We start from the raw sequence: 14,943 nt of genomic DNA on the forward strand, positions 1-14,943 counted from the left end.
ATCAGAATAAAGAAGAAGGAAGTCTCTTAACCAGTGGTCCCAAAGCCTGGGGACACGCTGATCCCAAGATCATCTAGTATTGCTAACATCCACGAGAAACGAGTATAACGTTGCCCACTATGCATTTCTTGCTCAGTACAAGCAAGCAAAAACAATACTAAATCCGTGCCGAACCCTTCTCAACATCCACTGGAGACTTTTCTAACCCAATCACTGCTGTATCAATGTCTTCAATTCATTTAGTCATGTTTCTGTCAATCCGTTCAGGCTTAACGTCTTTTTTATTTATAGCTGTTAATAAAATGTTTTCCCTAGAATAAGAGTTTTGTTAATTAGGAGTTCTTCAATTACATTCACATCTGATGAGAATGATGGAATTTGGTGCCAAAAACAGAAAGTCTGTGAAAGATCTATGATCAAACTTCAGGTATGCAGACCGACAAATGAATTTGTAAAAAACAACACTGAGCTACAACAACGACATTACTTGAAATACTCATTCCAAATAAATACTTTTTCTCACCTTATCCGACAACTCATTTTCCACATCTTTCTTGATTCTTCTCAACATGAAAGGCTTCAGGATCATGTGCAAGCGGGACAGCTGGTCTGAAACGAAAAATATGGGGAAGAAGAAATAACTACTTCAAGAAAAGTATACTGTGTTCTACTACAAATTAAGCCTCTTACTGCTCAGTCATTTCTGCTCGTATGAGTACTTACAGCACAGGGTCGGTGTTTCTGTGCTGAAAAAAAATGTGTATATATTTTATATGTGTATATATATTTTGTATATTTATAATATATACATATATGTTTATAAACTACACAGCCCATGATTTTCCAACCCAATGCATTCTCTGCTTTAGATGACATTGCTCAAATTTGACTGGTGAATTTTATCCACTGGCAGTCTAAAGAGACAGTAATTTTTATATTAAAAATTTGTTGCAATTACACATGGCACTCACTTTCATCAATGGCAGATTTGTTCTCTGCGTGGCTCTCTATGTCCTTAGAAAACCACTCATTGAACTCTTCATGGGAATCGAACAATGTTGGCATGATAAAGTGCAGCAGGGCCCACAGCTAAAAAGGAGAGGAAGAAACAGTGACGCAGCAAAGTAATTAGGGATCCCAATCTTATTGCAGCTCTTCATGTGCAGTCACTTTAAAAGATCATAAGGCATGGCAAACAAAAAGAGATTTTTTTTCCATTTTACATTGTACAAATGCCAGATATATCAGCTTATTAAAATACCATCAGAATGCAATGACAAATACAGGGCAATGATTTTGGCCAACTGAAAAAAAAAAGCCAGCAGGGTTATATTGTATCCTGTAATCTAGACGTGACTATCAGGTATCTTCATATTGTTATTCAAATGCCTGGTACGTACCCACATTTTCCCTCCTGAAGCTGATTCCATGTTTATTTGCCAATGGTCTGCTATAAACATGATCCCACAACTGTACAAATAAAATGGATTTCTCAACTGTTCACTAACATATGGGATATACTATTGTTATAGAGAAAAGGCAGCTCTTGTGAGCTCCTGAATACCTCAGCCATCGTGTTCTGGATTGGGGTCCCAGTCAGTAACAGTCTGTTTCGACACTGGAACTGTAGTAGGATCTTCCAACGGACACTGATCAATAAATTCAAGAAAACCATTAAAACTGAATTTGTACAAGGAGTATACAACAAAAGCAATTTTAAGAGCAAGCACTTCCAGTGACCTTGGCACGTGACTTTTGAGGTCACTGGATAAAACTACGATGAGTATAGGTTGCTCCTTCATCTTCCAAAAGACCATTACAGGAAAAAGTTGCTGTTTACAAATCACAAGGAAACAAAAATCATTTATTTTATGTTTTCTAAGTATCTTTTTAATTTTTTTAACACGAATGCTTTGATACTAATACGATCTCATCATCAGAATACTTAGACTCCCAAAGGAAACCACTGTTATGAATTAATCATTTCATGTATTTTTTTTTAGACTTTACAACACTAAGCATATAGGCGACAGCAGAAGGAATGCTGAAATGTATGTTAGAATCCCCTTAGGGGGGCAACTTCCAAAGAACGCTGAGGAGGCAGGCTTAGGTCTGAATCAATCTCCCTTAAAAACACTTCTCAACTCATGAAAATGGAGATTTGATGTGTACAGTGGCAATTTTGGGAAAGGCTATGAGCAAGCAACTAGAGAAGTAAAGATGGACAAATCTGGAAAAAGAAAAAAAAACAAACAACGAAAACTTCCTGGCACAGAGTTCTAAGACAAAAATTGAGCTTTACTGCAGCCTACAGTATTCACAGGGTTCTGACCTTTACTGGTGTCTGTAGACGCCACTGAAGAAGGAATCAAAATATTTAATGGAGGCAACAGAACTAATTCATATCTGTTAACGGCTACAGATTGTTCACCAGGAAAATTCTATGAGTGGTTAGGAAAGACGACGGTAAAAAGCATTTTTCACCATTTTATTTCACTGTCCTCTATCCTACGCGTATTTCTGTCACACCACTTCACATTTTTGGAGGAGGAAAGCCTAAACACAAAAAAACTACTGGATCATTCTAATGTCATGGAGTTGGAGTCATACCGGTATTTAACTAGGTTTGGTACCTAAAGGCTCTTATGTGTGTTAATTTTAACTATGTACTTGTGCGATCTTGATGTCTTCTCAGTATTTCTTTGAAAGGCTGAGGGATGAGGGAAGATTTTGTTTCGAGTTCATTTATTACCTGGAGCTACTCTTGAGTGCTTGCGCTTCATCCAGCACCATATATTGCCACTTCACTCGCTGGAAATACTTCACGTCCTGCACTACTAGCTGATAACTGGTAATCACCACGTGGAAAGGAGCATCCTGAGTATACAATGTCTTCTATAACCACAAAATAAGAGACAAATGTCCACATGATATAAACACATTGTGAAGAGTTCACTTGCTTCAGACTCTGTTTCATAATGTTTTCTCCTTCCTGCTGCATTTCTTCTCCAGCTGGCTTTTTAATTAATTACAAAAGACTGTTCAACTGGTGGATCTGGACTTCAGCCCACCAGCCCTTGAACAAATTTTAGATGCTTCTGAATGTGCCTGACCAGAACCAGGCACTGAACCCTGAAAAACGCTTCTTACCCACATGGATCAGGAACATCCTGACAGGCCCACAGGGATGCAAGACTTGGGCCTCCTGAGTTAGGTTACTCAAATAAACAGTTCTAGACACTGAAATTGCCTGCTTTATTTGCAGTGCTGTAGTTTCTTCAGTTTCTCTGTACTGCCCTAAATTGCCCTGAACAGGAAAAGCTTTCTGCTTCGTTATCTTAATGAAAACGTAACTACACTGACGAAGAAACAGAACTCTACATACACACATTCTTTAGCTTGGTAGGGTATATCGGCAGTTTCTGCTTTACTCTGCACAAATCACAAAGATGGCCAAAGCCCACGTGGATGTCAATATTACCTGACTCCAGAATTTCCTGATCACTTTTCTATCATGGGGGTTTCCCCAGTAAGGTAGCACCTGGAACAGCCCAAAAGTACAAAGACATTACATTCAAATAAAGACATACCTCTACCAGAATTTTATATTTTGTATTCTACAAAATGAACAAGATAGCTTTCTCCAAAGCAACCGAAAGGGAAATTAATGGTCTTTTTTAACACAGACAAAAATCAGAAAGGACTTAAAAAATACTTAGAAACAGAGCATTCCAAACAAAAACGTCAAACAACTTATGCCTGGTATAAAGAGTAGGTCATGCTATACCAAGAATCTCAAGACGTCCAGAAGCATCCATTACCCTTTCCAGCCATTCTTTTCTAGAAATTCGAATAGATACTTTGTGTATCACAGAAAGAAGTTGGCCCAGGACTTGTTCTCCTGTTGTTTAACCTTCCGTGGTGTCCCTAATCACACTGCCTCGGTTGGTTTTGTACATCAAAATTGTCCCTAAACTCTGAGATAAAGCATCTGCTCTGGACATATTTAATAAAAGAATAAAAATAAAAGCACTACTGCCAGAGAAGTTTGTTAATCAATTTATAGCTCAGAATTTTATGGGTCCTGTTACTCAGAACAGGGATCTGGTCTTTGCAGTGAACTAAAATAGGTCAGAGTTACTAGTTAATAACGTTGTACCGCCATCTTTTGTCTAATGAAAGGACTGCACCCAAGCAGGATTGAAAGTATTGAACGGTGGTTTCTGAGGCCGTGAAAGGTCTTCTACAATAACTAAATACTTCTATCCTGCACCTGATGAGCTCTATATAGCTCACACATTATTAAGTGCCTTTGGTTGAAATGTTCTTTCAGCATTCTGAAAGCAGGATACTAGTAAAGAAATATCATATTAATCAAAATGTGATTTGCCTTCTATTTTACATATTTTGCCATGGACTGGAAGAAATTAATTCACTGTGATTTACTATTAGCCTAATATACGCATAACTCCATATGAATGAAAGAAGGAACAAAACTGGTTTCAAAAAAAATGATAAAACGTATGATTAGTTTTATATGTTTACAAGTACAGAATTTATCATTATTATTTACTTTTTACAAAATATCCTGTTCGAGGAATTAATTAAACATAAGGGAAACAACACCCCCCTCTCCCCCCAAAAAACAGCTGCATAATGAGAGAAACAGAGAAAATTACTTTTTATATCAAAAAAAGTGAAAAATCCTATTTTCAAAAGCATCCTGACTGCATATTTTGAAATGTCTTCCACATTTCATTCACGAGAAGGAGAAAAATGCTCACCTATTCTATACCATGAACTAATTAGATGAAGTTACAGAAAGTAAATAGGCAGAATGGTCAACTGCTCTAACATCTTCTCCTGCAGGGTTTAAACACAGGTCTCTATTGCTTTCAGCTATGCAAATATAACAGTGGTTCTTTTTTTTTCTTTTTTTTAAAGTAAATCCTCACTTATTTAAATATTTCTTATAGTATTATTTCCAAGTCTTTTTTTCCACCTCACTAACTAACCAAGACATTCAAAATAGTAGCCTAGATGTAACTGGTACTTACAGATATAACTAGGAGTCTTTTATTTATTTTTCCTACATGTTCTAATTAAAATTAGATCTGTTAACTACTGACCCAAACCTCTTCATATTAAAGGCTACTATGTCAGCAATTCAAATATTTAAACTATACTCTCTTATTTGCAGATGTCTCACCGAAAGCATCTGACGCTTTTGTCTATCTTTAATTCAAAAGTTTTGGCACTGTTCTGGCGATACACATTTCTTTCAAATCATTCTTTGCAACAATTCAATATTATCCATTGAGAAATACATAAGCAGTTCTTTTTTCAGTAACTGATCATTCCTTGCTTTCACCTTACTATTTTTCCCCATTCACAATGTACCTGAAGATCTCTTTTTCTTCTCCTTATCTTTTTGTCCTCATCTTTGTGCCTCACTTTTTCTTAATTACTGGTTGTATGCCTATGGTTCTTCCATTTTTCCTCAATAACAACTATATCTTCGCTAATCTGTTTAGAGTTCTATTTTTGTTTACATACAAACTTTATCCTCAGGTAAACTCAGATTGGTATGAAAAACTAAAAGCATTGCTCTAACCTTGAAGCACGCAAGACTGAAATACTATTCTTGTTTCTGCTTCTAGGCCCTCACATTAGAACTGAACATCTACTGCCTGCCCCACTTCAATTCCTCACTGGGAAGGTGTCTTTTAGCTGTTCTAAAATGACATCACGTGACATAAGTAAGAACATTTTTGAGCCCTGGATAACTGAATGCGCCAGAAAAATAGGATCACAGAAGAAATTGCAGAATCAGAGCTGGAAGCTAAAGAGCTTCAAATTTCAAGCTAATTAGTTCACTCAGATGTGGCAAAGAGCTCAGGAGAACAAAACAGTTCGCTTTTGAGACAACATAAATAACTTTCCTGTACATGCTCGTTACCTTAAATTTAGGAACAAATCTGGCAAACTCCTGATGCCAGTTGTTAAGAGTAGAGGCAGGTGAAATTATTAGAAAAGGTCCCCAGATGTTCTCTCTCTGAAAAGTATACATTAAAACACATACACATAAATTATTTGGCGCAAAGGACATAGCGACTGATGTACACAGCCTTACAACTACTGAATGACAAGGGCTGCATAAGAGAGGAAACTATATGCAACATACAAAAACTCCAACTAGCCCAGTAGGGTGATACACAATCACATAGAGTAGATTTAATGTTTAACTAAGACTTCTTTCGCAATAGCAGAGTTGTTCCCAGAACAACCACTGTTTCAAACTGGCTCACCCCTCTGTCTCTGAAAGTTGCTACTTTCACATTACTAACAGCCCCTGTCATTACGTGAAGGAAAAGACTTCAGGCAGCACTGGAAATCCTAGCTCCATCGCATCACACTGGATGGGAATAACAAAGTTGAGTCATTAGCATACTGGTGGTCATGAGTTGATTCTGCATAAAGGAGAGCAAGCAGAAGTAAAAGCCCTGTGTAGGCTTCCAGAATCTCAAATTGCAGTGCAACAGGGAGACAAGCTTCTCAGTTGTCTCTTCCACACAGATGAGCTCAAGAGCCTGAGGTTCTGCATACCCTTCTGATATGCTGGTTGATATGGCTTTGAACTGGTATCAAAAAACAAACAAATGCAGGTAACTGTCTTTCAGTCACGACTACACACAGTTCTGTTTTCACTCCAACTGAGCAATGTCCTCTATTTAAGGCAAGTGACTGGATGCCAATCGAGACTTTTTTTCCTGTTTTTTTGTCTTTTTAATATATCTGCATAAAGAAGTTCAGATTACTTTTTCTGCCTTGTTCGACTACCCTGACACAGAAGAATCACTATGCTACCTAACCAAAAAAAATCTACTGAAATGTGGAAATCCACACAGATTGGCCATGAAGTTCAGAATTTGGGCTTCACTTCTGCAAGCATCCCGAAGATGAACAACTCTGAACCATAAAGCCTGCAACCTGTTATCTCATGGGGCTTTCCCATTCAGTGTGAATGAGAAGGTGCCGCCTCTGTGAATAAATAATCTTTTATTTCTACATAAAGCTACATATATATATATGGATAGATATATACACACACACATATACATATTTCCTTTTAAAGATGCAGCTTTAAAAGGAAAGGAAATACCACAGACAAAAAGCATCTTAAGATATTCAAGCTTTATAATCTATAATTCATTTCAAACACAGGAAAAAATATGCATGTTCTATCAAGCATGCTGACCAAGAAGCAGCACTTACCTCAGCCAAATGTGCAAGGAGAGCAATACTTTGTACTGTTTTACCCAGACCCATTTCATCTGCCAGGATTCCATTGATGCCCTGCAAAAGATCCACAAATGAATACCTTTACCCTGCTACTTTTTCATCCATACAGGAATAGCAGAACAGTGGCCACTGAGTTTAGGGGAAGCAGCCCCACCGCAACAAGTCTGAAACACCTTACTGTCTTTCAGGTGTTCTATTAAGAGGTAATTTCCCAAAACTGCACTTTCATTTCTAGGCCTGATTTTCTCCCTTTGGCCTGTCTGCACTTGGCAATCACATTACACACGACCTAAGGGCAAGGCTGCCTGCATTTACAGGCTAACCAAAGCCTGAAACAGCACAAGACTCTGAGCAGCCAAAGTCTCCTCAGTGTATGATCTAACTGGTAAACACTTGCATAAACATCCACATAAAGAATGAGATTAATGCTCCGTTCAAAGTTATTTCCCAAGTAAGTCAAGGATACTGATGGGTGGTTTGCATGTTTTCTCTTCTCCAGAAAGACATTACAAATGCAACCTATGTGGTCTAATTTGAAAACTACAAATTATTTTAGACCAAGATTACTCTAACGACGTAATTATCCCAGAAGTTTTAAATATTTGCGAGATGTACTAAGATACCTGTTCATATAGGTTGGCCAGCCAATTCATGCCTTTCAGTTGGTAACCTTTCAGTTTACCATTGAAAATGGTAGGCTGTGGAATGTCTTCTCCTGCCCGGATAGATGGGTTCGCTAAACTGTAGCTCTCTCCAAAACCGGTACCAGACTTGTTAGCAGCCCGTAAAGCAGCTGCCCGACTCTCCTTTGCATCTTCGTCAAATGATCTGGTCTAAACAAGGAGAGAAAAGTATGCATAAGTTGATGAACATACTAACTTATCAAGAAACTCTATGGCAAAAGGCTTTACACTTCACATTAAAACACAGGATGTCTGCCATAGACCAACGGAGAATAAGCCTGTTCCCACAGGCCAAATCTTTGTCTTCTATTTTTCTAGCTCTTTGTCACAGAAAGGGGCAATGCAGTCAAATTCAAGTCTGGCATCCAAGATTACATATAGTGACTTGACTTGGCTACTACGAAAAATCCTGGGTTTAGGCCCCTACCAGTTACTCTGCCTTCCCTTTTGTTTCATCGACCTAAACAATACATACCCTGGCCTGGTGAATCTGGTAAGCATCTTCAGCATTCCTCAGAGCTTGGGCCTTGTAGTAGTTACTATCTGAAAACAGTAGGTCCATGTTAGAGCTCTGCAGTAGTAACCATCGAAATTAACGCACAGATAAATTCTAATGACAATAGCAGGGCTTCTTACACAGAAGGATTTTTGTGCTCGAAATTGTAAGCTTGCATAATAATGCATCGAATACAGCAAACTTCAGAAGAGGGCACAGAAAGCATCAAGATAAATTGCTTACCATAATCTTCCTGGGTGATATTGACCACTACTCCTCCACCAATATCAATCTGCCTTTGAGTAGAGCTGTCTTCCAGTTTGCGTAGGATTTCCTCCTGTATTCCATCATGTCCAATATCACGTTTACGACTCATAAAATGAGCATATAGTTCAGTTTGTGTGATCAGGAAGTTAAGTTTTCGCTGCTGCCTCTTAGCCTAAAAGGAGAGCATTTACAAAAAACAGATGAAGGGAAAAAACAAGATAAAGGTTTAATATTTAAATTATAATTAAAGAAAAAATGTAGAGCAGTTATGATCTTGACTGTTCTAATCTCATAACATACTAACAACTGATCTGTGTAGATTGTATTATGCACATTTCTATGATATCAGATATTTTGGTTGCTCACAAAAACACCTATATTAAAATATAAAGTTGTAGTACACTGAAAGTTTTTTGTTTTTAACTCCGTCACCATGGCAAAGAACACTCATCTACTTAAAGGAAGTTTAAAAGTTTGGCTTTTTAAATAAGAGATTGACAAAAATAAACAAGAGTACAGATGTCTGTGGTTAAAGACTGGAACAGTAAAAAAAAAAAAAAAACAAACTCTCATGACACTTACAGTAGCTAACTCGAATATTCTATTATTTACTTAGTAAAGAGAATTTTGATAGAACATGTGAAATGCATGACCAAGTAAAACAGCACTCAACTGAGATATTATGATCATAGCGGAATGTTCAGGGTTCAGCAAGATGTTGTAGAAACACTGTTTTTAAATTTTGCCTGAAAATGCTACAGTAAAAGCTGTCTATTAATCTAAGCCAGCTAAAGTCTTCAGAAAACGCTTAATGAATTGGTAAGAACGAGAGGACACAGTAAACAAAGGCATGATTTAATCACAGAACTAAAGAGAGGGTATTTGGAAGCTCAATCTCAGCTCATCACTGCAAATGTAAGGTAACAACTTAAAATCTACCAGAGCACTCTGGCAAGAAACAGGTTTTTTCTTAAATTCAACCCTTATTAATCCCTAAGAGAGTCCACAAAGCAGTCATTTTGCCCTTTAAGTGGACAATAAAAAAGTGATTACAGAAAAATATTCCACTCTGCATGTCCCAACACTTTTGTTAACGTTCTCTGTTACTTTCATACAGAAGGTGTGTATATACACACACACATACACACACACACACACACGTATGTATATACACACACAAATTATTAAGTTAGGTATAGAGTAGAAAAAAGATAAACAAAAACAGTGTGAATTAAAATCTGGCTTGCCTTCTGAATCCAGAAGGACGTACAAACCATTACAAAAGGCTGGCCCTTGCTAACACTTAGCTATGTATGTCAGAGACACATGATGCTTGTCTAACCCATTCTTCCATTTTCATTCATTTCTAAAGGACTTACACAGCTTGAGGGCTTTTTATTCACATCTAGCTTATACTAGAAGAATTATGAAAAGAATTTTAAGATAGCAGAAGATATAGCTGGAAAACCACTGAAACAAAAACAAAAATCTGAAGCTCATGAACCATATTTAGAAATTATTTGGTTAATTCTGTGTCTCCCCAACAGATTAATTATCAATAATTGTATTTTTGCTGTACCTCTCTCATCTCCTCATCCAGCTTGCGTTGCTCCAGAGCCTCCTTCTCAGCTCGTTTGCGATGTTCTTTTTCGACCTTCTCATACTTTTTCCAATAGAGAAGCATCTCCTTGGTCAGACGACGTGCCCGTGGTAGAGTTTCCTTACAGTTTTTCTGGGCCTGGATAGCAGCTCGACGTACCTCCCTCATGCACTGATGGGCAAGCTAGGGAGAAATAAGGTTCAGATACAGAGGAAAAACGGAAAGATTTAAAGAAATCCACCAATAAAAAAGCATTATTTATTCACAGCCAAATCTGATCCTTCAAAAGATAAAACCTGTGATACTTTCCTCAGCTCTAAAGATTTTGAATTGAAGTGAGAGAACATGAACTTCCAAAAAGCTCCTGAAACGCATACAGAAGACAAAACCTAAAATCAGTTTCAGAGGCCTGATACTCTAAGTATTCACCAGTGGGTAGGTCCTTGAAAGGACTCAGGAGACCAGAGTTCAAGCCCTGCCTCCAGCTCTTAACTCATCTATCCTATACATTTTTCTGCAGCAACTATGCTTTCTCACTATTTTAGTAAGGCTGCAGCAGTGGCAATATCAGTGGAACACAATCCCATTCACGTGCTAATACACTGAAGAACATGGGCGTAATCCTGCAATTTTCCTAACATCTCATAACAAAGCATAATACAGTGTAATTTTTCATTCCTGGATAAATAAATTAATGCCATTGTCATAATGGTCCAGTAAATATCTGGCTTTGATGTCAGTCTTTTTTCTCCAGTAAAATTTGCACACCGATAATTCTGTCCCACAGAAATTTCAAATGATCAAACAAAATGAAAGTAAGGGAAAAAAAAGAGAGGAATTTCACAGCTTTAAGTCTGCTGCTTCACTCACTTGCTAAAGTGCAATTTATGATACCTACAAACACAATGATCACAGACTATTTGCCCAGACATCACAAAGAAATCTCATCTCAGCTAGCTATGGAAGACTGTAGGAGAGAACCTACAGAGAGTAAAGTTTCTCAGATATATACATGCATGCCCTATTTTCTGCATCCCTTTCACAGAAAATGCTCCCTTTCTTAAAAACGTATATATAGAATGAAAGTTTCTTGCATCTTCTGGACTCTGATGATTCTCCGCCATATACCTCATTACTTTTTCATTAGCCATATAAATGAGTCAGACACCTGAGTGCAACACTTCAAAAATGCTCAGAAAGCCTTAACAAAATGTTCCTAAAGTAAAGCCTTCTAGGTATCAACAATGACACATCTCGGAGAAGACTTCAATGATACTTTTCTTTTACAATAACTTAAGCAGAAAATTGTTCTATTTTTAATCTCTGCTCCTATATATAGTTATGTAAATTAATACATTTAATGCTTTCAAAAGCTCCTTTAAATTAAACAAGAGTGCTCAAAACAGTAAATTCTAGCTAACGGACAGATACCACTAAAAGTGGCCAAAAAGTGTCAAAGCTAAAGTGTACTGAAGCTTGTACCCATTGATTTATTGAGTCAAAGGTCATCAAAATTAAAAGCATACAAACTAAATCTTCTGAAAGTCAAAAAGGTCTCAGGAAAGAAGCTCATGTTTCCTATTTTATCTACTGTTTATGAAACATGCTGCAATGATACATCCAAAAAATGAAAAGCCTCAACTAAATGACAAATTAGTTGTATATAGTGCTTTCTCCCATACTGCCCTGCTAGTGTAATCAGTACAGTACGAAGCAAAAGAAACATGAAGAAGTTACAGTTTACTTCTTATATCCTGTACAAGTAACAGTATAAAGCTAAACAATGCTTACCTTTTTGCTGTTGGTTAGGAAAAGGTTGCGTGCTGAGGCTTTTTGCTTGTACGCCTATAAAAGAACACCATCTTAAAATCACTCAAAGAATAATGGCTTCAATCTATTTTAAAAGATTATCCAGTCTTTAGCAGCTATATGCGCCAACCTCAGCCATACACACCACTGTATAATTGGGTGTATGTATTGTAAGTATTTTCAATTTCAATTGAAACTGCTTTCATCTTTCGTTACTGAAGATAGACCAAAATGTATTTCAGCTTCTAAAGGAAAGTATGTTCAACATCTCCTTTTTCAGGATGATTTCCTTAATTACTACTTTTGCAAAACAGGGTTCTCCTATTCCCCTGTTATCATTTGAAAAAAAAAAAAAAAAGAAAAGGTATTTCCAATGTTTTCTAAAGAAGTTAAGAGTAAACGTAGATCTTACATTCCTCAGGTGATCGAAATTAGTCTTTTGAAAATGGAAGATGTATCACAACGTGTATACCCTTTGCCTGGCTTACGCATTCATAATGGATGGTAAAGCCATCGCTCTTATTCAGCTTCCTAAAAATTCAAAGTCTGCTACTGCAGATTTCAAAAAGCCAGGTCGTAAGATCCACTCTGATCACCTCTTAGAGAACGAATGACAGTGAACACAGCTTCCTATTTCAAATGTGCCTGAAGGTCCTTCTGTAAATGATTCAAATACTGTTTTCCCTAGACTGTTTCTGAAATGGGAAACTTCAAAAATACTCATGCTACAGTGACTGAAATACTCCTCTCCCGAACTTGAAGCAAGACCTAGATATTGGATTGCTCTAAATTGCTGTGTGGCAAGGTTAGTAGGAGTATCTAATGGAGTTTACTGTGCTTTTCAGAGAAGATTTGGATAGCCAAATGAAAGCAGTGGCAAAGCACCGCATGACCTACTTAGATATCACTGGTGATGAGTAATCGGAACTGCACTTTACTTATGGACTACAGACTATCAGTTTGGCCACTGATATCCAACAGAAAATCATGTCTCACTTTACTCTGTTTCTCCACATGTTAATTCCCCACTAAGTTAATCTTCTATTCCACTTTCTTCTCAACATCACTATCTAGTGCCACTAGCCAAGCTCACCTTTGGCAACTCCTTTTTAACTATGCTAAGCCACACTTTCCGCCGACGGGCATTAAGTTGCTCAATAGTCAAATGCTTTTTCTTGGACCCTGGTGGTGGTGTATCATGAGAAAACTTGGCAAAAACTTTGGTCTGGTGATGATGGCGGCGTGGTGATTCCTCTGAAGAGAGCTCTTCATCCCGTCTCCTCTTTTTCTTTACTTTTTTCAACTTGCCTGCATGGGAACAAAGATCATAGAATTAGGTTTTCTTCCATCTTTTGGGACCTTCTACATTTCGTCAGCTATCTTTCCTGATTAAGCTATCCTATCTAATTTACATGTGGAACCAACAAAAAAGGCAAACTTATCCATGGCTATCAATTCTGGCACCATTCATACATCACATCAGATATTTCCTCATTACCTTGTAACTGAATGATTTTCTTGTTTAATAAATAGAGGGGTGAAACGCAAATCTTCCATGCAGGGAAATATGCCTTAAAAGTTAAAATATCTGGGATCTGGTATAATGTTTCTTCCTCTGTGGTAAAATTCTACTTAAAGATAACAAGATCAGCATTCAGTAGGATAAGTCTGAAACCAAACTCATCATCAGTTGAAAGAGAGCTCCATGTCATCACTTACTACAGATACCCACTTTGAGAAGGAACTACCAGATACTGATATCAGATATTAAAAATACTCTGAGAGTATGCAAAACCATGGATGCTACAAGATTAGTGAAGAAAAACATACACAGTTAAAGGAACTTGCAGGAAGATAGGAAGGAAGGAAGCAAGCAAGCAAGCTCAAAATAGCCTCCTTAAAACATAGCTCAAACTTTAAGTAGTTACACTAGAGAGAATTCACTTTATACTGACAGTTCACAACCTTCTCTTCCTGCTTTCTTACAGATTTACAGCTGCTGCCAGCTCGATCAAGAAAGGAAACTGTAGTTCCTGGCAAACACGCATCTGAGAAACTCCAGCTGAGAGGTTACAGAAGTAATTGTATTTTAATTCACACTGGACATCAATTTGCCTCTCATTTCCAGAAAACAGTCTCACTCCCTATCATTCCTTGTTCACTAGAATCACGCATCCAGGAATAACTGTATCAGGTACTGGGTAGCTTCTTATGCTTTTCAAGGAACTATCATGTTTTCAAAAAGTCTGAGCAAATGGATCGTGACATGCAGCAGTTATCTGTGCACTCCAAAACACTGCCAACCAATGAAGCAGGCTATAAAGCAGCAATACCATGACACTTTCGTTCTAGATCTGGAGGTCCACAAAGAAAATCTAAAACCATGAACTCTCAAGTCACACTCTTTCTTTCAACCTAGCTCTCTGGAAGCCAGAAGATAAAGCACAGTGTTTTCTGGTGATTTTTCTTTGACAGAACTGGACATTAGCTTTCCATCTGTCACCCAAAGTTTCTGAACACTTATGTTTACTGGAAGAAAATCCTGTAGAAAAGAACTAGTTAAAAGCAGTTAAAAACACAAGATTAGTGACTTTACCTTTTATTTTTTTCTCTTCTTTAAACTTCTTTTTCTTGGGCCCTAGCAGGTGGCGCTGCTGCTCATAGTAAGGATCATGTGTGGAGAGGAGTCCTGCACTGTAGTACTGATATTGCTGCAACTAAGGTGGAGGTAAATAAGCATGGTAATGGAAAATAGATAACTGCAGTTACCAGAAATATCAAGTAAA

At 37.5% G+C, this 14,943-nt stretch overlaps 1 protein-coding gene across 4 annotated transcripts in view; it reads right to left on the reverse strand.

Moving 5' to 3' along the window:
• INO80 (INO80 complex ATPase subunit) overlaps positions 1-14,943 on the reverse strand; it is a 69,887-nt gene that overhangs the window by 41,126 nt on the left and 13,818 nt on the right. For all 4 annotated transcript variants that reach the window (XM_068945885.1, XM_068945884.1, XM_068945883.1 and 1 more), the window contains exons 6-19: positions 14,754-14,874; positions 13,251-13,465; positions 12,140-12,193; positions 10,328-10,531; positions 8,725-8,920; positions 8,461-8,528; positions 7,926-8,135; positions 7,276-7,356; positions 5,960-6,055; positions 3,482-3,541; positions 2,753-2,895; positions 1,565-1,649; positions 972-1,089; positions 524-609 (exon numbers count right to left, since the gene is read on the reverse strand). In XM_068945885.1, coding sequence (XP_068801986.1) covers positions 524-609; positions 972-1,089; positions 1,565-1,649; positions 2,753-2,895; positions 3,482-3,541; positions 5,960-6,055; positions 7,276-7,356; positions 7,926-8,135; positions 8,461-8,528; positions 8,725-8,920; positions 10,328-10,531; positions 12,140-12,193; positions 13,251-13,465; positions 14,754-14,874 — 1,737 coding nt within the window. The remainder of the gene's footprint in view (positions 1-523; positions 610-971; positions 1,090-1,564; positions 1,650-2,752; positions 2,896-3,481; positions 3,542-5,959; positions 6,056-7,275; positions 7,357-7,925; positions 8,136-8,460; positions 8,529-8,724; positions 8,921-10,327; positions 10,532-12,139; positions 12,194-13,250; positions 13,466-14,753; positions 14,875-14,943) is intronic.

The sequence above is a fragment of the Struthio camelus genome, chromosome 5 (assembly GCF_040807025.1).
Source record: "Struthio camelus isolate bStrCam1 chromosome 5, bStrCam1.hap1, whole genome shotgun sequence".
Classification (NCBI taxonomy): domain Eukaryota; kingdom Metazoa; phylum Chordata; class Aves; order Struthioniformes; family Struthionidae; genus Struthio; species Struthio camelus.